Raw genomic sequence first — 24928 nt, 5'->3', positions numbered from 1 at the left:
CACCATCATCTGAAATGATCCATTTTTAATTTTCTATGAAGCCCCCTTTCCTCCCCTGCCTCCATGGTTTGGGGGGTTAATTTACAGTATCATTATATTATCAGCCTATATCCATCAGCCCCTGATTTATTATTGATAGAAGTCATTTATTGTGCTAGGTTTTCTGTGATGTCGATTCCCAGAAGGAAATATTTGAAAACATTTACATAATTGATACATATACAGTATGTTACAATCTGCAGCTTCACTTGTCTCCAACTGTTGCAAAACTGGAGCTCCCAGCATGCAGTGACAGGGAACTTGCATTCTGGGCTTTGTAGTTTTGCATCTGTTCTCTTCCACATTCAGTTTTTATAGATGTGTCACAATGTGTTTTTTTGGTGAGGTTTATGGGTAGATGCATAGTAAAAAACAAACAAACATTAAAAAACCCCTATAGACAATTGTTACATTCATATACATTGTATCCAAGATTAAACACAATCTTCTAATACAATTGCGCTGACAATGTTCTACATATTTACAACAAAGCTTCACCCCGAGCTCCAGCCTGCGGGCAGATAAGTCTGATTGGTGAGGTCACACGGCAGCGGATCATTGGCACTAAGTCCCTGGTTCAGCTCCAGAGGCTCCAGGTTTGGCCATCGCTCCTTATTCTGGTAGCTCGATGGGGCGAGCTGAACATAATCCCGTGATGCTGGTTGACTTTCACTGGATAAGGTCAGTTCACAAAGGATTTCCAGGCATGAGGTCTGTGCCGCTTCCTCCAGAGGTTTCTCATACAGAGTAGCATCAGGCTGGAAGAGAGGGCAATATGGTCACGTGAGAGAACAGAATCTATTTTGTTTTTATGGTATATATATTGTCTTATAACTTATGATGGCATGTGGATCAGCTAACACTAATGGGCAGGGAAGTTTCACATTTCTATCACAACCCTACTGCTCTTATTGGTGCATAGTTCAGAGTTACCTAATTCTTTGTCTGAGATCCTATATGAACTGCTCACATAAAGCAGAAGTCTTCAGTACACTAAGCGTGTGTGCTGTACTGATTTCCCGAGCGCTCGTAAAACAAATCTTATTAATTTGCAGTTCAAATAGTATAGTAGGAGTTCAATTCACTCACAGTCATATACAAGTGCATCTCAATAAATTAGAATATCATCAAAAAGTTCCTTTATTTTAGTAATTCAATACAAAAAGGGAAACAGAAAAAAAACCTTGAAATAGATCCCCCTGTGTGTAATGACTATATAATATATAGGAATAGATCCCTCTGTGTGTAATGACCCTATATAATATATAGGAATAGATCCTTCTGTGTGTAATGACCCTATATAACATATAGGAATAGATCCCTATGAATAGATCCCTTTGTGTGTAATGACCCTGTATAATATATAGGAATCCCTCCGTGTGTAATGACTCTATATAATATATGAGTTTACCTTTTTGTATTGAATTACTGAAGTAAATTAACTTTTTGATGATTTTCTAATTTATTGAGATGCACGTGTGTGTGTGTATATATATATATATATATATATATATATATATACACAGTGTATTTTTTTTTTGGCAGGTAGGTGGGAGAATATGGATCCCCGTTCAATTCTGATGGCTTTGTATTCGTTATAATGTGCTCTCATTAGACGTTACCTGATACTGTTTCTGGATCTCAGCTAGAAATGTGTCCAGCACACGGTGCAGGTTCGGTAAAGGGGGCCACAACTTGTCTTTTAGTTTCCTAAAGCAAAAAGATCAACAAACATAATACAGGTATAATCCTATTTATATACTTTTTATAATATTTATTTCACCAGTACCATAGCTAGGCTTTAACTCATCCAATGCAATGATTTAGTCAGTTGGCATAGCCTGGTATTTAGAGAGAGAGTCGCTAGTTGGTGCTACCCTAAAACAGTCAGCCACCAACTATACTATATCTGTCTTTTGAAGTTGTTACAGAGGTCACAATATAGATCCAACAAACAGAGTTCACACAACAGGGGAGATAAAGATAGATGGGAACACCAACTGAGACAAGTCAAAGAAGCAAGTATGGTGCCGTCACACTGCGTTTTGTCCCCCGTTCAGTGGTCCTGTCGGGGCTTACGTCTGAATGCCCTGCAAAATGGGATTCAGATGTATGCACCGACAGAGCTATTGACTAGAATTGTGCAGACAGAGCCACCGCATACACCATTTTGAGGTGTAAACACCTATTGGAGAGGACACCCAGACACAGAAGACTGCGTCTTGGTGTCCACCTCCCGGAGGCGTTTACACCCAAAAAATAGTTCTCGACTGAGCACACAGTGACTCCGCCTGCACAATTATAGTCAATGGCCTACTTGGCGCATTGGTCCAATTCCCGTTTTGCGGGGCGTATGGAAGTAAGCCCCGATGGGACCACTGAATGGGAAACAAAACGTAGTGTGAAAGTGCCTTTAGGGCACGTTCACATATTCAGTATTTGACATCGGTATTTGTAAGCCCAAATCAAGAGTCAAATAATCAAAAGAATTGTATAATAGAAACACCGGCACCACTTCTGTATTTTTCACATTTGGCTTTCAAATACTGACCAAATACTGAACGTGTGAACGTAGCCTTAAGGCTGCTTTACACGCAGCGACATCGCTAGCAATAGCACCCGCCCCCGTCATTTGTGTGTCACGGGCAAATCGCTGCCCGTGGCGCACAATATCGCTAACACCCGTCACATCTACCTACCTTCCTAGCGACGTCGCTGTGGGCGGCGAACAACCTCTTTGTTAAGGGGGAGGTTCCTGCACCGTCAAAGCGACGTCACACAGCGGCTGACCAATAGAAGAGGAGGGGCGGAGACCAGCCGCATTAATGACATGCCCACCTCGTTGCCGGAGGACGCAGCTAAGCTGTTGTTCGTCATTCCCGGGGTGTCACACGTAGTGATGTGTGCTGCCACAGGAACGACGAACAACCTACATCCACAACGACCAACGGGATTTTGAAAATGAACAACGTGTCAACGATCAACAATTAGGTGAGCATTTTTGATCGTTAACATTCGATCGTAGCCGTTACATGCAACGACGTCGCTAACGATGCTGGATGTGCATCACGAATTCCGTGACCCCGACGACGACGCGTGTAAAGCCCCCTTTAGACTAACAGAAATCATCCGACAATATGGAGGAGCCTGAACCCCTCCAGATATATATTATCAGGATTTGAGTTGTATGACACATTTACTTGCCTATAAAATGAGGGGAAGATACAATGCAGACCAAATCCTGCCGCCAAGAGAATCAGCAGAGTCACGATGATCACCGGAGTCACCCAGACTGCAAAAGAGGAACATATAATATTATCAATTCTATTAATTTCTGGTGTTCAAAGCATTGCCCATCATTTTTTTTAGATCTATTTCTGAGAAAGGTGAGTGTCAACCAGTATCACGTCCTGGCTATAATATTTACACATCAGGAGGACTCTAGGAGAGATGGGGGTTTACTCTTTCTAAACCTGTTATTGAGGCCATATTGGTTAGCGCTCAAGTTTTCTAGGGATATAAAAATAATATATGTGAATATTATACAGTATGTAAGAAAAACAAAATTGAAGGACATATATTGGCTTGGAATGGGCCTGATCCCATTCAATTATTTGCCAAGAAAGGCACCCTGTGCACTCCCATTTTTTGGCATTAGTTGGAATTCCGGAAGCCGAACTGTGACTGATCAGACATTTATAGCCGCATCAAATGAAAACCATCTATTAGTAATTACACAAGATATGAGTGTCCTTCTTGTGTCTCATAAAATGGTACCGTAGAACCTACAACCATCCTGTCTTATTCCTCACCAAAGCTGGAAGAAGATTTGGTGGTGACTCTTGAGGACCACTTGCTCCAATACCCCTGGATTTCCTCCTGACTAGGACTTGCTCTGATTTGCAGGGTGTAACTTGAACCAGAGACCATGGAGATCACCTTCTTGTGAACACCGGCCGCAACCTGGAGAGTCTGATATCAAATAAGCAATGAGGACAGGTTCACACTGTAGATCCACGGTCAGGGGTGTAACCTAGAGCCTCTGTGCCCCAGTGGAAAATCTGAAACAGACCCCAACCTATCTTGTTCACCAGCTACTTATATAACCTATATAGCTACGTCCCTGTCTACAGCTGTGCAGTTCACAGTCCGATCACCAATACTGTAAATGTATTATTTTGTTTCTCATTGAAAGCAAATGCTTAAAGGGAACCAATCACCAGGATTTTCGTATATAACCTAAACCAATATATGCTATACTGGCACTATCAGGCTGATTCTATACATATCTGTAGGGGTCATCTCGGATGTTTAGGTTTTGAAATCCAAGAAAGTAAAATTTATAAAATCTGCAGCTTCTTGAGTGACAGCAGCTGAGGAGCAGATAATATATTCATAGTTATCCCCTCCATCTGTTAGAATTAGCATAAGTATTATACAATCGATGTAACTTTTCTCTTACAGGACCTGTGCTGAGGTCATACCCATGTGACCAGAAGGAGCGGGGCCTCAGCCCCGTGGGAGAATGTTGCTTCCTGATATCAGTTATGTTGGCTGAGGCCACGCCTCTTCTGGTCACATGGGTATAACCTCACTAGAGGTCCTGGAAGAGCAAAGTTACATCGATTGTATAATACTTATGCTAATTCTACCAGAGGGAGGGGATAACTATGAATTCCCCCCATATATTATCTGATCCTCAGCTGCTGTCACTGAAGAAGTTGCTGATTTTATAAACTTTACTTTCTTTGGATTTCAAAACCTAAACATCCGAGCTGACACCTAAAGGTATGTATAGAATCAGCCTGATAGCGCCAGTATAGCACTGTATGTATAGACTCAGCCTGATAGTGCCGGTATAGCACTGTATGTATAGACTCAGCCTGATAGTGCTGGTATAGCACTGGCTTTAGCTTATATAGGAAAATCCTGGTGATTGGTTCCCTTTAACACACAATGAATACCCATTGCCCTTCTTAGACATTCGTCTTGCTTCACCCCATTACTTGTACCCCACTTATCTTTGCACCCCTCTGAGCTGTCCCCGCTTCTCCCCATCTGTTATACTTTACCGTCCAGGATTTCTCCTTGTCTGTTGTAAAGCGGATTTGATACATCAGATGTTTTTGGAGATGTGGAATTGGACTTGACCAGTTAAGAGCCAGCTTGTTCCCAGGCAGATGCAGGACATGTAGATCTGGGGCTGGTGGGAGAACTGTGTTCAGGGAGAACTAGTTACATAATTACATTTTATTAGAAAAAAACAAATATACGTATTGTAGATGGTACAAAACATTACAAGAAAAAGATACCATAAGCTATACCCTGGGGATATCCTCAGGAGTGGGACTAGCTCTTCTGGTGCTCAGATCTAGAGTTTTGGATTGTGCCTTTCCCATCAGTCCCTAAATCTTATTTGACAATGCTGAGCAAACGTCTTGTTCATCTACATGTATGTGAAGTGGTTTCCCCTCTCTGCCTATTAATTTTTACCGTCCTCCTCAATAGCTCCTTGGGCAGATGACTACTCTGCCTTACCCTCATCCCAGCATTAGATTTTCTAGCTATAGCAGGTCCTGTCTACTGGGAAACCCATAATTGTCAGGATCCAATTTTTGGCGGGCTCTTTCCTGGTTGCCTCTGGTACAATGTATCATTATGAGAGCCATTTACCATTGAAAACATCAATCACACATCAGCCATTATGTTGGGGGTTAGTAGCCATGTCCTTACAAGCACTTACCAACATGGTTGAGCCAAAAGGGTTTCTTATAATACAAGCCCCTCTTCCCATCCATTAATGTGGTGTTCAGTTTTACAGAAATGATGCTGTCGTTTCTTGCTGAGAACAGACAAGGACATTCCCTTTGATGTATCAAGTTCTCACAGAGCTTCAGTATGGATGGGCTGTGGATAGAAGAGAATATCTGAAATTACACCAGGGGTAGAACATACAGGACACCCATGGAAAACAAAGACTGGCACTTGTGGAGGATCGTGGGTCATTGTTGTGCTACAGAATATGATCTTCATATCTTCACCAACCACCATGTAATAAGACCACTGCCAATGGAAAGAGGTACCACATATAAGGCTCATCCTTAAAGAGGAGCAACCAGCTGGATTTTGCTGTATGAGATGCAGGCAGTGCCATACAGGCACTAAGATGCTGATTGCAGGCATGCCTGTTGTAGAAATATCCGATGCTTGGTTGCAGAAATATCTTTAATCAAAGTTGCAGAAATGCCCTGCACTTTGACTGGTGCTGCATGTGTGGGTCTTTGTGAGTCGGGTCCTCGTGTTTATTCCTCCTCCTCCGGCGTCCTCTGGCGTGCCCTCTTTTCTTTATTTCAATATCGCGCCGCCATTGTTGTTGTTGGCGACGTGTGCATATTGCCAGAGTACTTAGGCGCTCATTAAAATGGCGCCAGAGTCCGAGCATGTGAGTACCACGATCTCCGGCGCCATTTTATTGAATACACTGCGGTGAAAACTGAGAAACATCGGCGCGTGCGCAGCTGTAAAAAAAATTCTGCTCATGTGCTGATGTTTCTCATGGTCTTCACCGCAATGTGCTCAATAAAATGGTGCCAGAGATTGTGGTACGCACATGATCGGACTCTGGCGCCATTTTATTGAAGACCTGAGTACTGTGGCAATGTGCACGCACCGCCAACAGAAGCAACGGCAGCACGGCGCCATTTTCAAATAAAGAAAAAGGGGTAAGCCAGGAGGACACCGGAGGAGGAAAAAACGCGAGGACGTGACCCACAAAGACCCATCCATGTTACACACATGAATCAAAGTGCAGCGCATTTCTGCAATTTTGATTAATGATATTGAAACAACCAAGCATCAGATCTTTCAATAACAGGTATGCTGCAATCAGCATCTTACTGCCTGTATGGCACTGCATGGATTCAGCATCTTACTGCCTGTATGGCACTGCCTGCAATCAGCATCTTACTGCCTGTATGACACTGCCTGCAATCAGCATCTTACTGCCTGTATGGCACTGCCTGCAATCAGCATCTTACTGCCTGTATGGCACTGCCTGCAATCAGCATCTTACTGCCTGTATGACACTGCCTGCAATCAGCATCTTACTGCCTGTATGGCACTGCCTGCAATCAGCATCTTACTGCCTGTATGGCACTGCCTGCAATCAGCATCTTACTGCCTGTATGGCTCTGCCTGCAATCAGCATCTTACTGCCTGTATGGCACTGCCTGGATTCAGCATCTTGCTGCCTGTATGGCACTGCCTGGATTCAGCATCTTACTGCCTGTATGGAACTGCCTGGATTCAGCATCTTACTGCCTGTATGGCACTGCCTGCAATCAGCATCTTACTGCCTGTATGGCACTGCCTGCAATCAGCATCTTACTGCCTGTATGGCTCTGCCTGCAATCAGCATCTTACTGCCTGTATGGCACTGCCTGGATTCAGCATCTTACTGCCTGTATGGCACTGCCTGCAATCAGCATCTTACTGCCTGTATGGCACTGCCTGGATTCAGCATCTTACTGCCTGTATGGCACTGCCTGGATTCAGCATCTTACTGCCTGTATGGCACTGCCTGGATTCAGCATCTTACTGCCTGTATGGCACTGCCTGCAATCAGCATCTTACTGCCTGTATGACACTGCCTGCAATCAGCATCTTACTGCCTGTATGGCACTGCCTGCAATCAGCATCTTACTGCCTGTATGGCTCTGCCTGCAATCAGCATCTTACTGCCTGTATGGCACTGCCTGGATTCAGCATCTTGCTGCCTGTATGGCACTGCCTGGATTCAGCATCTTACTGCCTGTATGGCACTGCCTGCAATCAGCATCTTACTGCCTGTATGGCTCTGCCTGCAATCAGCATCTTACTGCCTGTATGGCACTGCCTGGATTCAGCATCTTACTGCCTGTATGGCACTGCCTGCAATCAGCATCTTACTGCCTGTATGGCACTGCCTGCAATCAGCATCTTACTGCCTGTATGGCACTGCCTGCAATCAGCATCTTACTGCCTGTATGGCACTGCCTGCAATCAGCATCTTACTGCCTGTATGACTCTGCCTGCAATCAGCATCTTACTGCCTGTATGGCACTGCCTGCAATCAGCATCTTACTGCCTGTATGGCTCTGCCTGCAATCAGCATCTTACTGCCTGTATGGCTCTGCCTGCAATCAGTATCTTACTGCCTGTATGGCTCTGCCTGCAATCAGCATCTTACTGCCTGTATGACTCTGCCTGCAATCAGCATCTTACTGCCTGTATGACTCTGCCTGCAATCAGCATCTTACTGCCTGTATGGCTCTGCCTGCAATCAGCATCTTACTGCCTGTATGGCACTGCCTGCACCTCATATAGAAAAATCCTGCTGGTTGGTCCTCTTTAAAGATACCTGTAGGACCATATAGGACTAATTTGTGAAATTCTTACACGTGGGACAAGCAGAAGGACAAACCTGGCACTTACCTAATACCCCTTTATGTAAAAGTGTGGCGCCCCTGAGGCTTCCGTCGCCACAGGTCATTGCACCCCATCCAGTGGTGTGATGCCCCATTCTGGGAGAGGAAGAGAGTGAACTCCGGTCCCCTGGTAGATCCACACTACACCCATTGTTAGGTACATACTGGGACCAGGGAAAGTGGCAGTTACCCCCCCCATGCTGCATGCTGGGAGGGGCCGTAAGACCCATCCCTGCTCCTATAGGGTACAGCTTGGCAAATGGGGAGGTGGGAGGAGCCATCAGAGAGCAGATAGAGAAAGGAAGGTCAAGTTAGTTGCAGTCTACCTCAGGGAGGGAGTGAGTGAGGAGCCAGCATGTAGTTGGAGAAGAAGAACGAGAGAAAGGAGGGAGGAGGAGGCCTGCTGGAGGCAGGCAAGGAGGAGGAAAGAAAGAAAGAAGGAAAGAAAGCTCCAAGTCAGACAGGAGCAGAGAAACAGAAGGAGACGCTTCCTGGTGAAGATCCTGGGACCCAGAGGTCCAGGTGACACCACGTAGGAGACAGAAGGAGTCGCAGGGCCACGGGCAGTCTGTATAGCTGTCGGGGCAGTTTAGAGCTATGGTGGCCTGTTCCACAATAACATCGGTGGAGGGATCAAGCTGCGACAGGGGACGGTCCCTAGAGACTGGAGGAGTGCAAAATCATCTCCAAACAGTAAAAACCGAGGCCCAGGGAACGTTGTAGACTCCCAGGGCCAGAACCCATAGCAGACTTCCAGAAAAGGGGTAATCAGCCGACAGGTGACCCCCCCCAGCCTGGCGGCTGTAGTGGAGGCCAAGCCAGGTTCATCCTAACAAAGGCAAGGCTAAGGAAGACAGCAGAAGAAAGAGACACTAAGAGAAGGGTACCGGCTTTTACTCTCTGAATCACCCAGAAACGGCGGAGGTCCCTGACAGTGGTCCCAGCAGTCCAAGGGTTCCTGCCGGCCTTGATAAGAACTGTGAGTAAAGAACTTGAACTGCACCCTTTGAGTTACCTCTGTTATTTCATCTGCATAGACACTCACAAGCACCAACTGTGCCCCGGGGCATTGCTCCACCTGTGGGGAGTAGTACCACCATTGCTGCTATATCATCCCCCCCGGAGGCCTCATACAGCAGCGGCGGCTTATTAGCCGCATACCACAGGTGGCGTCACGAACACAAACTTTATTCATCAAGCCACATATTCTACTGACACCCACCAGGGCCACGGAGCCGGGCCCAGCCACCACTGACTACCACCGGACTAGTCCGGCCCGGCACCGGGTGTCCCATAGCCCTGGGGTGGGCGCGTCAACTTTGGCGTCACGAACAGGATTTCGTGCCCGGTCACACCGGGTACTGTGCGCCTGAAGAATCGTGAAAAAGCCTGTGTTTTACTGAGAGACTGCCACCATTGAAGTCGCTGAGCGCGGGAAGAAGGGGGGCGTGCAAGAAGAAAGGGCGCGAAGAGAAGCCCCGCCCCCTTGTCCAAGAAAAGAGCGCGAAGCGGTGCCCGCCATTGAAGGCGGAAGAAGAAGAAATGGCGACCAGATAAGCTGGCCGGCTGGCAGAGAGAGTCTAAATGCCAGACCAGCAGATAAAGAAAATGTACCTTATCGCAAACGGAGTGATGCCGGTCGTGATGGGCTGGGCGCCAGTCTGGCGCCAGATGCTAGTGCAGCCTCCGGCCCCGCCTCCGAGAAGAAAAAAAAGGGAGCAGCCGAGTAGCGTGGTCGAGCACCCGAGCAGTGTTCCAGTCAGCATTCCCCAGGCCGGCAGCATGGCGGAGGAGCTGCAGCAAAGTGCACCAGGGACCGGAAGAATGGATCCTGAGCTGGACTTGCTCCGGGAGGAAATGCGAGTCCTGGCCCGGAGGCTGAGCAGCGTGGAAGTAGAAGCGGGCCGGCAGAAAGGAACGCCGAGGGTGCCGGAGGATCTGGAGCGGTGGATGGATGCCGCGGAGCGGAAGCAGGGTGAGCAACCAGAAACCCCGACCAGTCCGGACCCAGGGTCCCGCCACACGCCCCCGCTTAGCCCCTTCACTGACCCCCTGACCTTCCCAGCCTACCCCGCGGACGCCCGGTGGGGCACCGGAGGCCTGCCTGAGACCCCCACAGACGGAGCCTGGGGAGGGGTGGACCCCGAACAGCTAGCGGGCCCCCTGCCGAGTCCCCCTGTGAGCCTCCTGGGAATGGCATCCCCGGGAGTGAATTGGGACGCAGCGCCCATTGAAAGCGGCGGACTGCAGCGGCCGCTGCTCCCCAAGGAAACTCCCCTGGCCAGCGAGCTGACGTGCCGGAGGCTGGTGGTAGAGTACCAGAGGGAGCGGGAACTCCGGGAGGAGAAACGGAGGGCCAGAGAAGCCGCTAATCTGGCCTCCAAAGAAGAGGTCAGGAAGGCCCTGAAGGGATCCGAGGGCCCAGTGCGACGGGGCCTAGTAGTGGACTTCCGACAAGCTGGTGGCTGGGGCTTCATCAGGGAGCCCGGCGTGGGCAAGGACGTGTTTGTGACCCGAAGAGACATTGAGGAGCACCTGCCCAGAGGCCACCCAGGAAGAGATGCGAAGCTGGGTGATGTGGTGGAGTACACCCGGCTGATGGGGAACCGTGGGTGGTATGCGCTGCATGTGCGAATCCTGAAGGAAGAAGCGGCCCCAGAAGAACCAGAGTGGCGCCGCACAATGCAAGTACGCAGCCTCTCCCCTAGCAGCAGCACTACCTCAAGGCAGACCCAGGCCACAGAACTGAGCAGAGGTCCTGCGACAAGCACGCAAGAAACGCAGACCAGGATCTCAATGGCCTACATGCTGCCCAGGGCCCTGCCAAAGAAGGACCCCAGCAATGAAGAGTAAAGAAATAAGAAGCAGCTGAACTGTATATAGCCCCTGTCTGCCCCTCATTCTTTTTGAAGATGTCCCTTGTTTTCTGCCCTAATGTTCTTTTTGAAGATGACACCCTTTCCTGCTGTACTGCCCCTCATGCTTTTCGAAGATGTCACCCCCATGTTTATATGTACCGGGCCACGGAACTGGAATGTGGTCCCCGGTGAATGTGATGTCTAATGTGTCCTGTGTAACCAGGCCACTGGACTTAGTGGCTGGTTGAGTATTTGCCCCATTGTTGTTTGAAAAGAAACGAACTGCCAGGCTACTGGACTTGTTGTAGCCAAGAAATGTATATAGTTGCACCCGTTGTGCCCCCTACCAGAATTATGGGGGATGTGCCCGAACCGTGCAATGAACTGGAAGTGCACACATAGTTTTCTTTATAAGAAGTTTGCAACGTTAAAGTATTTGTGCCTCCCATAAAGGGAAGAAATGTTAATTGTTTTGTTACTTTGCATACCAAAAATGTTTTGCAGTTCTTCCACATGTTTTTGTTGTTTTTCAGCCCGAGGACGTGCTGGGATTTGCTGTGGGCGAGTGTGGCGCCCCTGAGGCTTCCGTCGCCACAGGTCATTGCACCCCATCCAGTGGTGTGATGCCCCATTCTGGGAGAGGAAGAGAGTGAACTCCGGTCCCCTGGTAAATCCACACTACACCCATTGTTAGGTACATACTGGGACCAGGGAAAGTGGCAGTTACCCCCCCCCCATGCTGCATGCTGGGAGGGGCCGTAAGACCCATCCCTGCTCCTATAGGGTACAGCTTAGCAACTGGGGAGGTGGGAGGAGCCATCAGAGAGCAGATAGAGAAAGGAAGGTCAAGTTAGTTGCAGTCTACCTCAGGGAGGGAGTGAGTGAGGAGCCAGCATGTAGTTGGAGAAGAAGAACGAGAGAAAGGAGGGAGGAGGAGGCCTGCTGGAGGCAGGCAAGGAGGAGGAAAGAAAGAAAGAAGGAAAGAAAGCTCCAAGTCAGACAGGAGCAGAGAAACAGAAGGAGACGCTTCCTGGTGAAGATCCTGGGACCCAGAGGTCCAGGTGACACCACATAGGAGACAGAAGGAGTCGCAGGGCCACGGGTAGTCTGTATAGCTGTCGGGGCAGTTTAGAGCTATGGTGGCCTGTTCTACAATAACATCGGTGGAGGGATCAAGCTGCGACAGGGGACGGTCCCTAGAGACTGGAGGAGTGCAAAATCATCTCCAAACAGTAAAAACCGAGGCCCAGGGAAGGTTGTAGACTCCCAGGGCCAGAACCCATAGCAGACTTCCAGAAAAGGGGTAATCAGCCGACAGGTGACCCCCCCAGCCTGGCGGCTGTAGTGGAGGCCAAGCCAGGTTCATCCTAACAAAGGCAAGGCTAAGGAAGACAGCAGAAGAAAGAGACACTAAGAGAAGGGTACCGGCTTTTACTCTCTGAATCACCCAGAAACGGCGGAGGTCCCTGACAGTGGTCCCAGCAGTCCAAGGGTTCCTGCCGGCCTTGATAAGAACTGTGAGTAAAGAACTTGAACTGCACCCTTGGAGTTGCCTCTGTTATTTCATCTGCATAGACACTCACAAGCACCAACTGTGCCCCGGGGCATTGCTCCACCTGTGGGGAGTAGTACCACCATTGCTGCTATATCATCCCCCCCGGAGGCCTCATACAGCAGCGGCGGCTTATTAGCCGCATACCACAGGTGGCGTCACGAACACAAACTTTATTCACCAAGCCACATATTCTACTGACACCCACCAGGGCCACGGAGCCGGGCCCAGCCACCACTGACTACCACCGGACTAGTCCGGCCCGGCACCGGGTGTCCCATAGCCCTGGGGTGGGCGAGTCAAAAGGGCAACTCCATTATGGAACCCCCAGCTCCAGCTTTCAGTGGCACAAATAGCAGATCATTAAGGATTGGGCTAACCCTGCAGAGCAGCACAGTAAATGTCTGCCAAATGACTGCCGATTCAACATCTCCCGACATCTCCACTGACGTTGTACACTTCCCCCCTCACTTACAGAAGAAGCCATGTGTCTAGGCATGTGTTACTATCACATCGTACCTCTCTTGTGCATAGTACACTTGGAGGAATTGGGCGTCCAAGATAGTTTCGTCCCATTTACAGCAGACCTGAGACAAGTCAGAGGTGAAGCACTCGAGCCCGATGGTTTCTCATAAGATAAAAAAACTCAGCATTAGTTTCACTAATTTAGTATTAATGTACAGATAATGAACCTACTTCTCACTATACAGTATATATTGTGCTCATTTATTCCAAACCTGAGAGCTGCAATGTAAATCATGGTTTCTATGGCAAATCTCAAATTCCTATCCAATCCAGATACAATTTGGAATTACCAAATGTATTAATATTCAAGTGTCCAATGATAAAATCTTGGAAAGAGTCAGAGTTGCTCTGTGGTGCACAGCCACTGAAGTGAGCGTACATGTGTAAGAGAAGAGGAATAGATGGATATTCGCCTCCTCCTACAAGCATCCAGGTGACTGGGAAATAGGGAGCTCAAATATTGGGAGCCGTTTGATCGACTCGTCACAGTGGAGAATTGCTTTAACTCCTTTGTGGGGTTTAAAAAATAAATAAACAATGGCATTTTGGCTTCTTGACTGCTATTTTGTTAGTCAGGGACCATCAGCAGCAGCTTTACAGAGTGGGGAGCCCATCAAACAGCATCCAATATCTCAGCTTCTTTGACCTCTGTTATTGTGAAGAACGGCACACACATGTTATATCTATCTACCTGGAGACATCGGACTAGTGAATGTAACAGCCTCAGACCACGGTCCCCATATGGATGGCTTCTCGTACTTCCATGATGTGCGGACTCGGACTTGGTAGAGAAGACCGGGCTTCAGTGGGGGAAGCAGAACTTCTTTGACCTCTTTAATTATCGCCGGAATCGGTGAGTTCTCCAAAGTTGGACGAGGGGTCGCTGTAGGTGCAGGAGGAGGTTCACCCGCCTGGTGCTGATCCTCAGTTGACCAAAACTGGACCTCATATTTGAAATTGAATTGCAGATCCATTTCTGGAGGTTTCCACGTGACCCAGAATCTTTGAGGTCCATCTTCCCACACAACATTTATGTCATGTGGAGGCTGTAATATAACTATAGAAAACCCAGGGAAGTCATTAAGTCATTGAGAACAAATGGTCTCCCTGCTACACCCTGGCTGCCAGGAAGAGCATAGAGAGGGATGAGTGCTTGTAGTTGACCAGGTAACAAAGAAAGCAGCCACATGAGAGCTAACATATAGAATTGGTGAAACAATGGTTGTATGCTCACCTGTCAGGGTTATGAGTAGCACAATCACCATAAGATTGAATGCCAATGGATCATGGAAGGAATATGCGCTGATGATTAATAATGGATCAGGATCTGGATTACGAAAGTGGTTTATTGTCTATGCATTTCAGAGTTAATCCAACTCCTTCCTCAGGACAACTACATGTCAACCTCCAGCACTCCTTAGGGGTACTTTACACGTTGCAACATCGATAGCATCGGCTAGCGATGCCGAGCGCGATAGTACCCGCCCCCGTCGCACATGCGATATGTGGTGATTGCTGCCGTAGCGAACATTATCGCTACGGCTGTGTCACACGTACTTACCTGGTCAGCGACGTCGCTGTGATCGCCGAACTATCCCTCCTTCAAGGGGGAGGTGCGTTCGGCGTCACAGCGACGTCACCGCAACGTCACTAATCGACCATCCAATAGAAGCGGAGGGGCGGAGATGAGCGGGGCATAATATCCCGCCCACCTTCTCCCTTCCGCATTGCTGGTGGACGCAGGTAAGGAGATGTTTGTTAAAAGAAAACAAAACTGAATATTCCAGTCCATCCTAGTCATTACAGACATAGAGAGTCACCAAATATAAACTAAAGGAACCTATATTGACCTCCATATACAAAAATTATGCTCACTTATGAACAGACAGTGATAATATTTTAAATTTTTTTGAAAAATTTATTTATATAGTTCAAAGGGATACAAAAAGTGCAACACAAAGTGCAATGTGCATAAAAACATGTGCTGATTGCCCCTCCCCTTTGTGTCCGGTGATCACATGGGTGCGGGGATGCGCGCATGCGCAGGCCCGCTTCCTGAACGCCGGACGCACTGGAGGATGGGCATCGGGTCTTCAGGGCGCGCCGCAATAGGATGGTGAGTAATGCTTCCTCACGATATAAGCAGCCCTGACTGTCACTTCTGCACCTCACCGATGAAGCTGGTGGCGAAACGCGTCTGAGGTGCAGGGCGGCGTGTCAGGCAGGCTATAACGTCTCCTCCTGGTGGGCTATCATACCTTCCTGGTTTAACCCTTGCATATTATGGATGTTCTTGGTGGCTATACAAATGAGTGTTTCTGGTGGGCTACCGTATCTTTTACTGTATGTGCCTTTATCTATTGGTAGCTCCCAGATAAGCATGTTTATTCAGGTCAAGTGTGGAGTTTAATCATGATGTATTCAGCTGTTCATTATTCTGCTCATTATGCATGAACTTGGATTATATACACTCTTTATATACTCCTGCTCTGTGTTAGGTCCTATGTGACCACTATACGTGTCTGTCTAGGCTGCTTATTTGATGTTTCACTGTAATACAATTGAGTGTTCATCATTATGCTTATATTGTATGAACTTTGACTATATACACTGTTTGTATACTCATACCCTGCAAGGCATTCTGATTATTTTAGTCTGTCTTATTCTGACATGCTGTCCTGACTATCAGCACATGTTTTTATGCACATTGCACTTTGTGTTGCACTTTTTGTATCCCTTTGAACTATATAAATAAATTTTTCAAAAAAATTTAAAATATTATCACTGTCTGTTCATAAGTGAGCATAATTTTTGTATATGGAGGTCAATATAGGTTCCTTAAGGAGATGTTTGTTGCTCCTGCGGGTTTACACACAGCGATATGTTCTGCTGCAGGAGCGACAAACAACATCGTACCTGCGGTCGACCCAACATTATGAAAATGACCGATGCCAAACAGATCACCGATTTTCGCCGTTTTTGCGATAGTTTCTCAGTGCATCTAGGATTTACACGTTGCGATGTTGTTACCGGCGCCGGATGTGCGTCACTAACTACGTGACTCCGACGATATTTCGCAAGCAATGTCGCAATGTGTAAAGCCCCCCTAAATCCTGATCCTGTATCCATTATTGATCAGCAGTGCAGAATCACTCCACTATCCAATGGCATGAGAGCTAACATGGCAGACATGGCATGAAATCAGACAGCTACTTCTTGTCACAAAAACTGAAGACAGGAAATTAGGAGGCAGAAAAAAAAAAAAAAAGACTGCACGTAGAGAATGCAAAGGGTAAAAGTGGCACATAGGGGCTGCTTAGGTGGAAGAGACCACAGGGCAGGAAGAGATTGTTCACAGAGACTGAACATGAAGAAGAGACTTCACAAATGGAAAACACTGCACATAGTGACTGCACATACAGAAGAAAGTGCACACAAATACTGCACATCAAGAAGAGACTTCTCAAGAGGAAAAGACAGCACACAGTGACAGCACATGAGAAAGAGACTGCACAGGAAGAAGAGACATCAAAGGCAGATGAGATTGCATACATTGTCTGAACAGGAAGAAGAGAGTGTGCTTAGTGACTGCATAGCATAATGTTTTCACACAGCACTTAAAAACAAGGAAGAGACAGCATAGGGGAGAGACAGCATATGGAAGAGACAGCATAAGGGAGAGACAGCATAAGGGAGAGACAGCATAAGGGAGAGACAGCCTAGGGGAGAGACAGCCTAGGGGAGAGACAGCCTAGGGGAGAGACAGCCTAGGGGAGAGACAGCCTAGGGGAGAGACAGCATAGGGGAGAGACAGCATAGGGGAGAGACAGCATAGGGGAGAGACAGCATAGGGAAGAGACAGCATAGGGAAGAGACAGCATAGGGAAGAGACAGCATAGGGGAGAGACAGCATAGGGGAGAGATAGCATAGGGGAGAGACAGCCTAGGGGAGAGACAGCATAGGGAAGAGACAGCATAGGGGAGAGACAGCATAGGGAAGAGACAGCATAGGGGAGAGACAGCATAGGGGAGAGACAGCATAGGGGAAAGACAGCCTAGGGAAGAGACAGCCTAGGGGAGAGACAGCATAGGGAAGAGACAGCATAGGGGAGAGACAGCATAGGGGAGAGACAGCCTAGGGGAGAGACAGCCTAGGGGAGAGACAGCCTAGGGGAGAGACAGCCTAGGGGAGAGACAGCATAGGGAAGAGACAGCATAGGGGAGAGACAGCATAGGGGAGAAACATAATAGGGGAGAAACAGCATATGGGAGAGACAGCATAGGGGAGAAACAGCATAGGGGAGAAACAGCATAGGGGAGAAACAGCATACGGGAGAGACAGCATAGGGAAGAGACAGCATAGAGGAGAGACAGCATAGAGGAGAGACAGCATAGGGAAGAGACAGCATAGAGGAGAGACAGCATAGAGGAGAGACAGCATAGAGGAGAGACAGCATAGAGGAGAGACAGCTCACAGTGACTGCACATAAGAAATCGGCACAGGCGAGACATGAAGGGGCCATCTCAACTAGTTCTTATGTGGGAATAGCAGATGGATTTTTAATGGTATAGTTTACAGCTTGTTGCTGATATTACGGTCCACGCTGTGGTCTCAGAATGGCCGGTTACCTATATAAGGAGCTTGTGCCACTAGCGGGCTCCATGCTTTACACCCAACTCATTTGGCTCTGAGGGGGGCTGGATCTCTGGTTCTGACCAGCTTCATCCCTCCAGCATTTCATCTATGCTGCAGAGACAAAGCAACCTCTGCCAACTACATGGCAGAGTGCTCAGACAAGGTTGCTGGTCTGAACTGTCAAGGGCCAAGAGCGATGCACTACAAAAGAAAAGAAGTCGAGACAATCCCTTCAGAAGGCTATTCCCAACATTAAAAGTTATCATCTATCCAAAAGATTCAATGGGGAAAAAAAGTATTTAGTCAGGTTGTGGAAAGGTGTCTTTTATACTATAACAAGTTCAAACAGCAAGAGCCATTACTACAGGTAATGAGTGGAGGACAGAGGAGCCTCTTAAAGAAGAAGTTACAAGTCTGTGAGAGCCAGAAAATCTTGCATGTTTTTAGAAAACTTAATACTTATTTTTCACCTATGATGTCAATTACAAGCCTCGCTCATCTTTATAAGGGGGAGAATTTGCACAATTGGTGGCTGACTAAATATTTTTTCCCCCACTGTAGGTGATCTCCAGGGGTCCAACTACTGGGACCCTCACTGATCCCAGAAATGGTGCTATGATGTATCCCACTGGCATAGAAAGTTGGCTGTTCATGAACCACCACTCCCTATAGGACGGCCAATAAAAATAAGCTCTGTACCTGAATATCTCCAGCAGTCCTATAAAGAATTAATTGATGGATGGTCCAGCCATTCTAGTGGGGCATTTAAAGACCTATTTTCTGGAGCTGTGCGGTTACAAGCAGTCGCAACACCACCGATCTGCAGGATAATCTTTCATGTTGGAAATAACCTTTTAATTCATGCCCTGAGCTACTCTAATATTACATTACAAGTGATTCTATAATACAGTCATGGCCAAAAGTTTTGAGAATGCTACAAATATTAATTTTTACAAAGTCTACTGCTTAAGTTTTTCTAATGGCAATTTGCATATACTCCAGAATGTCATAAAGAGTGATCAGCTTAACAGCAATTACTTGCAAAGTCAATATTGGCTAAGAAAATGTCCTTTAACCCCCAAAACACATTTCAACATCATTGCATTCCTGCCTTAAAAGGAGCAGCTAACATTGTTTTAGTGATTGTTCCATTAACACAGGTGTGGGTGTTGATGAGAACAGGGCCGGCGATCAATCAGTCATGATTAAGAATGACACCACTGGACACTTTAAAAGGAGGCTGGTGATTGGTATCATTGTTTCTCTTCAGTTAACCATGGTTATCTCTAAAGAAACACGTTCAGCCATCATTGCTCTGCACAAAAATGGCCTAACAGGGAAGAGTATCGCAGCTACAAAGATTGCACCTCAGTCAACAATCTATCGCATCATCAAGAACTTCAAGGAGAGCGCTTCCATTGTTGCCAAAAAGGCTCCAGGGTGCCCAAGAAGGACCAGCAAACGCCAGGACCGTATCTTAAAACTGTTTCAGCTGCGGGATGGGACTACCAGCAGTGCCGAGCTAGCGCAGCAATGGCAGCAGGCTGGTGTGAGTGCTTCTGCATGCACTGTGAGGCGGAGACTGCTTGAGCAAGGCCTGGTTTCAAGGAGGGCAGCAAAGAAGCCACTTCTCTCCAGAAAAAAGATCAGGGACCGACTGATATTCTGCAAAAGGTACAGGGAGTGGACTGCTGAGGACTGGGGTAAAGTCATTTTCTCAGATGAATCCCCTTTTCGATTGTTTGGGACATCTGGAAAATAGCTTATTAGGAGAAGAAGAGGTGAGCGCTACCACCAGTCTTGTCTCATGCCAACTGTTAAGCATCCTGAAACCATTCATGTGTGGGGTTGCTTCTCAGCCAAGGGAATCGCACCACTCACAGTCTTGCCTAAAATCACAGCCCTGAATAAAGAATGGTACCAGAATGTCCTCCAAGAGCAACTTCTCCCAACTGTCCAAGAGCAATTTGGCGCCCAACAATGCCTTTTCCAGCATGATGGAGCACCTTGCCATAAAGCAAAGGTGATCACTAAATGGCTCCTGGAACAAAACAGAGATTTTGGGTCCATGGTCTGAAAACTCCCCAGATCTTAATCCCATTGAGAACTTGTGGGCAATCATCAAGAGATGGGTGGACAAACAAAAACCAACAAATTCTGGCAAAATGCAAGCATTGCTTATGCAAAAATGGACGGCTATCAGTCAGGATTTGCTCCAGAAGATGATTGAGAGCATGCCAGGGAGAATTGCAGAGGTCCTGAAGAAGAAGGGTCAACACTGCAAATATTGACTTGCTGCATTAACTCATTCTAACTGTCAATAGAACCTTTTGGTACTCATAATATGATTGCAATTATATTTCTGTATGTGATGTAAACATCAGACAAACGCAATTAAAAACCAGAGGGCAACAGATCATGTGAAAATATCATTTTGGTGTCATTCTCAAAACTTTTGGCCATGACTGTACATTTATTTTTGTGACAGTTTGTACACTGCACTCCTTGGGCACAGGACACATTGACTACTGTGATAATACATTTGTGCCAAGATTAGAGATGAGCAGACCCATGGAACTTCGGGTTCTCCAGGTTTAGCCGGACTTTGGATAAAGTTCTGCTCTGGACCCAAATCTTATTGGAAGTCACTGATTGGTCAGATTGGCTCTTTTCCGCACACACTGCATCCGATAAGGCTGATTTCACCCCCAGTACGAGTAAGTTTGGATTTGCTCATCTCTAGCCAAGGTATCTCCAAGAAAAGCCATCAGATCTTACCATATTGCTCTAGTTCTAATTTGCGTCTGCGCAGGATCCGGTTCGTCATTTTGTCCTTCACAGTCAAATTAAGGTCATTGAACAGGACGACATCATCGTGCTCGCAGACGTAGAGTGTGTGGTGGCCGGTCTGCACCACGATGTCACATTCCACCTCCGATCTGCTGTGAGGAATAATAGCATCTGATCACTCAGAGAAAAGTTTTATCCAGTTTAGATAATCCTCTGTGAGATAAACACATCCACAGCAATTGTCTCTCCTGCCCTGTTAGAGGCTTAAATGGTATCATTGCATGTAACAAGATCAGCCTTAAGAGGATTGTTTAAACTGGAATATAATTGTAACAAACTACAAAATTTTGTGGCCTCTGGGAAGAAGAAGGAGGAAGAAGGAGGAAGAAGAAGGAAGGAGGAAGAAGAAGGAAGAAGAAGGAAGAAGAAGGAGGAAGAAGGAGGAAGAAGGAAGAAGTAGAAAGGAGGAGGAAGGAAGAAGTAGAAAGGAGGAGGAAGGAAGAAGTAGAAAGGAGGAGGAAGGAAGAATAAGGAAGAAGGAGGAAGGAGGAGAAAGGAGGAGGAAGGAAGAAGGAGGAAGAAAGAAAGAAAGAAAGAAAGAAAGGAGGAAGGAAGAAGGAAGAAAGGAAGAAGGAAGAAAGAAAAAGAAAGATTACTGATCACTAACAGGCAGCAGAGATTTTGACAATGTTGAGAAATTGTAGCAAAAAATGTATCACCAAGGTGGCACAGGAGGATGACTACAGACAAGAAGGGGATGCAGAGGGACATGAGAATGGCCAGCAGGGGACAGTATGTGCGCAATTTGGGGACCGAGTGACTACATGACTCCTAAGTTATCATTCATGGACACGTACTCGCCATAGGAGTAATAAAAGCCATAAGAGACGTCTTCCTTTCCTGCCCAGTCCCCGACCAGCAGCTCCTCATCAGTCCAGTAACAGATAACCGTGTCCAACTGTCTAGAAAAGCAGTGAGGGACATTGCGGTCTTCGGATAATAGAAAGAGGTCTGCAAAACACAAGGTGCCCCCAGCATCAGCCAGCAATCCTGCAGGAGTTCTATACATTCAATACATTCATATGTACAATGTGAGGATGGACAGCAGGGGCCCCTGTGCATAAAAAAGGATGTGGCCCCTTGTTCATTTTTAGATTCTGGTCCTAAATATTTTAATACACTTCAGTTTACTATCAGCATTGTATGATCCTATTGATATTTGTTATAGGGCCCCATACGTTATAGTAATGGAAATATTACATATACCACAACCCTGACTCACCGTGTTACTCTGCAGTGGAAATTCCCTGCTTCTTTGGATAAATTCTCATCATCGTATATAAAAAGCATTTGAATTTCATCCAGAATCAAACAAAATAATTATTCATTGGTGTTATCTTTTTAACATTTCTCTTACATCAGCAGTGAATACAACTTACTAGATAAGTTTCCTGTGTTAATAACTAACTGCAATGTATTCATCCCAATCGCATACCCACAGATGAGCATTGTGGCATCTCATTTTTTTGCACGAGTTTTATCTAAAATGCGGAGCAAATTTCTAAATGCTGCAATTTTTGTTAACATAGACATTCAGTCCACATGAAAAAATGGTAATTTGAACGTCCCAATTGACTAACATTGATCCAATTGATGTCAGTTTCTTCAGCGAGTACAAATCTGGAGTAATACAGGAGGTAACTCAGGATTAGTACAGGTTAAGTAATGTAATGTATGTACACAGTGACTGCACCAGCAGAATAGTGAGCGCAGCTCTGGAGTATAATACAGGATGTAACTCAGGATCAGTGCAGGATAAGTAATGTAATGTATGTACACATTGACTGCACCAGCAGAATAGTGAGTGCAGCTCTGGAGTATAATACAGGAGGTAACTCAGGATCAGTGCAGGATAAGTAATGTAATGTATGTACACAGTGACTGCACCAGCAGAATAGTGAGTGCAGCTCTGGAGTATAATACAGGATGTAACTCAGGATCAGTGCAGGATAAGTAATGTAATGTATGTACACAGTGACTGCACCAGCAGAATAGTGAGTGCAGCTCTGGAGTATAATACAGGAGGTAACTCAGGATCAGTGCAGGATAAGTAGTGTAATGTATGGACACAGTGACATAGAAATAAATCTTCATGGTATGGAACATGATCTGTTTAAAATGGGGATCCTTTAAAGACACGTTATCTTTCTATGGACAGTAAACATGTCACTAGACAGTGGTTCTGATTTTAGGTCACCTCTCAGAGGGTAAAAACAGTACAATTTCTGTGTTCTGGCTGTCAGATGTTTTGGGGAAGTATATGATAGGTAATCAAATTGAAATGTATTGGTCAATTTGAGGAATTAAAGGGGCTCAACTATTTTCACCAAGAGACCAGGAATTATCCAATCATTTGGTGTAAAAAAAAAAAACAAAACATGAAAATAAATAATCAGAGATCCGTTTAGTGATGTCACTTCTAAAGATACTTTTATCTTAGTTCCTTACAGCTTTTGAGATCTCTTCTTTTCGTCAGTGAATTTGGACATTTAAATTATGAGGCTGAAGCCCTTTCTTCTGGGCTGGGAGGAGGAGGAGGGGGAGGAGGAATAGTTCGCTGCCCAGGATGCAATTATGGGAGACATTTTATTGATAACTGAACCTATTTTCACACCGTTGATACTTTTTTTAAGCAGGTTTGATCAGCTCAGAATCCTCAGCCTGGAGACAGAAGGGGAGAGGTTTGTGCTGCCGCAGTGTTCAGCTCACAGAGGATTGCCGGGCACAATATTACAAATCTGCTGTGAGAGGTTTTAGCTCCAGACTGGTCTTCAGCCTTTGAATGTAGACAACATTTCAATTCACTGACAGCAAGCAGGAATCATAAATAGTATTCGTTCTTGAAACTAGAAGAAGCTCAGCTCTTAGACTTACCTTCTTCTGTAACTTTGGGCTTCACGACAGCGCAGAGCAGGGCGAGCAACGTGCACAAGGTGAGGGGTAGACATTTTTTCATGTCTTCAGATAAGTTTAGGTCCCAGAAGCTGACACTTAGAACAATATGATGGAACATAAAAGTACACTCTTATCTAACGTGATAGCTTGTAAGGAAACCCCTTTCTAGAGGCCCCACGAGCCGTCAGTGTGTGGTAAGCCCTGTGACAGTGACATGGTGGCGGCCCTCGGCGTATCCTGTTGGCGGCTGGTACAGGAGGGTGAAGCCCAAGTGGCAGGAACCAGAGAAGGAAACAGGAGAGGAGATAAGAGCCTGCAAGAACATGACACGCTACTAATTCCTTTATGTAGGGGTCCACTTATGTGAAACTACAACTCCCAGCATTGTCAGTGAATGCTGAGAATAATAGTTCCAACATTTGGAGAACCACCAGGTGCAGATTACGATATTGGGTTGTATTGAACTATTAAAGGGTCCACATCAGATAAGGACAGGGTTGCCCCAATTTTATCCAGTCTAAACAATTGTCTCAGCCGGTCACCAGACCGATACAATGTGAAGGCAGGTAAAATGTAACAAATGGAGGGCAGAGAGATTGCTGCCGCTGCTGTGTTTAGCTCACAGAGGATTATCTAGACTGGACACAACTGTAACAAACCGTCAGCAATAATATCTCTATTACCTGACATCATGCGGAGATCTTGGAAAATGGTAATGTATTGACACAACAAGAGGAATACATAGTTTAAACCCCTCTGAGCTCCCTTCTTAAACAATGTTAAAGGCATTTTCCGCTTTCAGAAATTCTGTATGCTCCAGATGCTGTTTGTTTACTAAATAAATATGTGCCTCACTCACCCTCTCCTGGTCCAGCACTGAGTCTCCACTGCTGCCCTCAGTGTCTTTTATAATCTGCAGAGCCCACATCATGACAACAGCGCTGCAATCAATTACTGAGCTCAGTGGTGACAGCGTTGCAATCAATTACTGAGCTCAGTGGTGACAGCGTTGCAATCAATTACTTAGCTCAGTGGCCACAGCATTTCAGTCAATTACTGAGCTCAGTGGGGCTATGCTGCAATCAATTACTGAGCTCAGTGGTGACTG

At 46.4% G+C, this 24928-nt stretch overlaps 2 protein-coding genes across 7 annotated transcripts in view; one reads left to right on the top strand and one right to left on the bottom strand.

Annotated features, from left to right (window-relative positions):
• Positions 1 to 24928, top strand: part of C8H1orf210 (chromosome 8 C1orf210 homolog) — a 358767-nt gene that overhangs the window by 228059 nt on the left and 105780 nt on the right. The window lies entirely within an intron of this gene.
• MPL (MPL proto-oncogene, thrombopoietin receptor) lies at positions 159 to 24124 on the bottom strand. 2 transcript variants are annotated; one of them, XM_075321164.1, is made up of 11 exons: positions 23800 to 24124; positions 21723 to 21876; positions 20854 to 21017; positions 14131 to 14496; positions 13434 to 13542; positions 5783 to 5946; positions 5112 to 5254; positions 3852 to 4011; positions 3244 to 3331; positions 1662 to 1749; positions 159 to 797 (listed from the first exon to the last, which is right to left on the bottom strand). In XM_075321164.1, the coding sequence occupies exons 1-11, from the start codon at positions 23936 to 23938 to the stop codon at positions 534 to 536; spliced, it is 1839 nt and encodes a 612-aa protein (XP_075177279.1). In that variant the 5' UTR covers positions 23939 to 24124; the 3' UTR covers positions 159 to 533. The 2 variants fall into 2 exon arrangements, with proteins under 2 accessions (XP_075177279.1, XP_075177280.1); XM_075321165.1 differs by having other exon boundaries at positions 20854 to 21014.

The sequence above is a fragment of the Anomaloglossus baeobatrachus genome, chromosome 8, assembly GCF_048569485.1.
Source record: "Anomaloglossus baeobatrachus isolate aAnoBae1 chromosome 8, aAnoBae1.hap1, whole genome shotgun sequence".
NCBI classification, from domain to species: domain Eukaryota; kingdom Metazoa; phylum Chordata; class Amphibia; order Anura; family Aromobatidae; genus Anomaloglossus; species Anomaloglossus baeobatrachus.
Note: the sequence above shows the minus strand (reverse complement) of the source record. Positions and strands in the feature narration are given on the sequence as shown.

Bases quoted from the DNA above. Each gene is read 5' to 3' on its own strand.
- MPL (XM_075321164.1), bottom strand. From the start codon at position 23,938: ATGTTCCATCATATTGTTCTAAGTGTCAGCTTCTGGGACCTAAACTTA. The intron at 5,255-5,782 runs GTAAGTGCTTGT...CCCTGAACACAG, and splicing joins CTTTTGGCTCAACCATGTTG to TTCTCCCACCAGCCCCAGAT. The intron at 1,750-3,243 runs GCAAGTAAATGT...TTTTTGCTTTAG, and splicing joins ATCTTCCCCTCATTTTATAG to GAAACTAAAAGACAAGTTGT.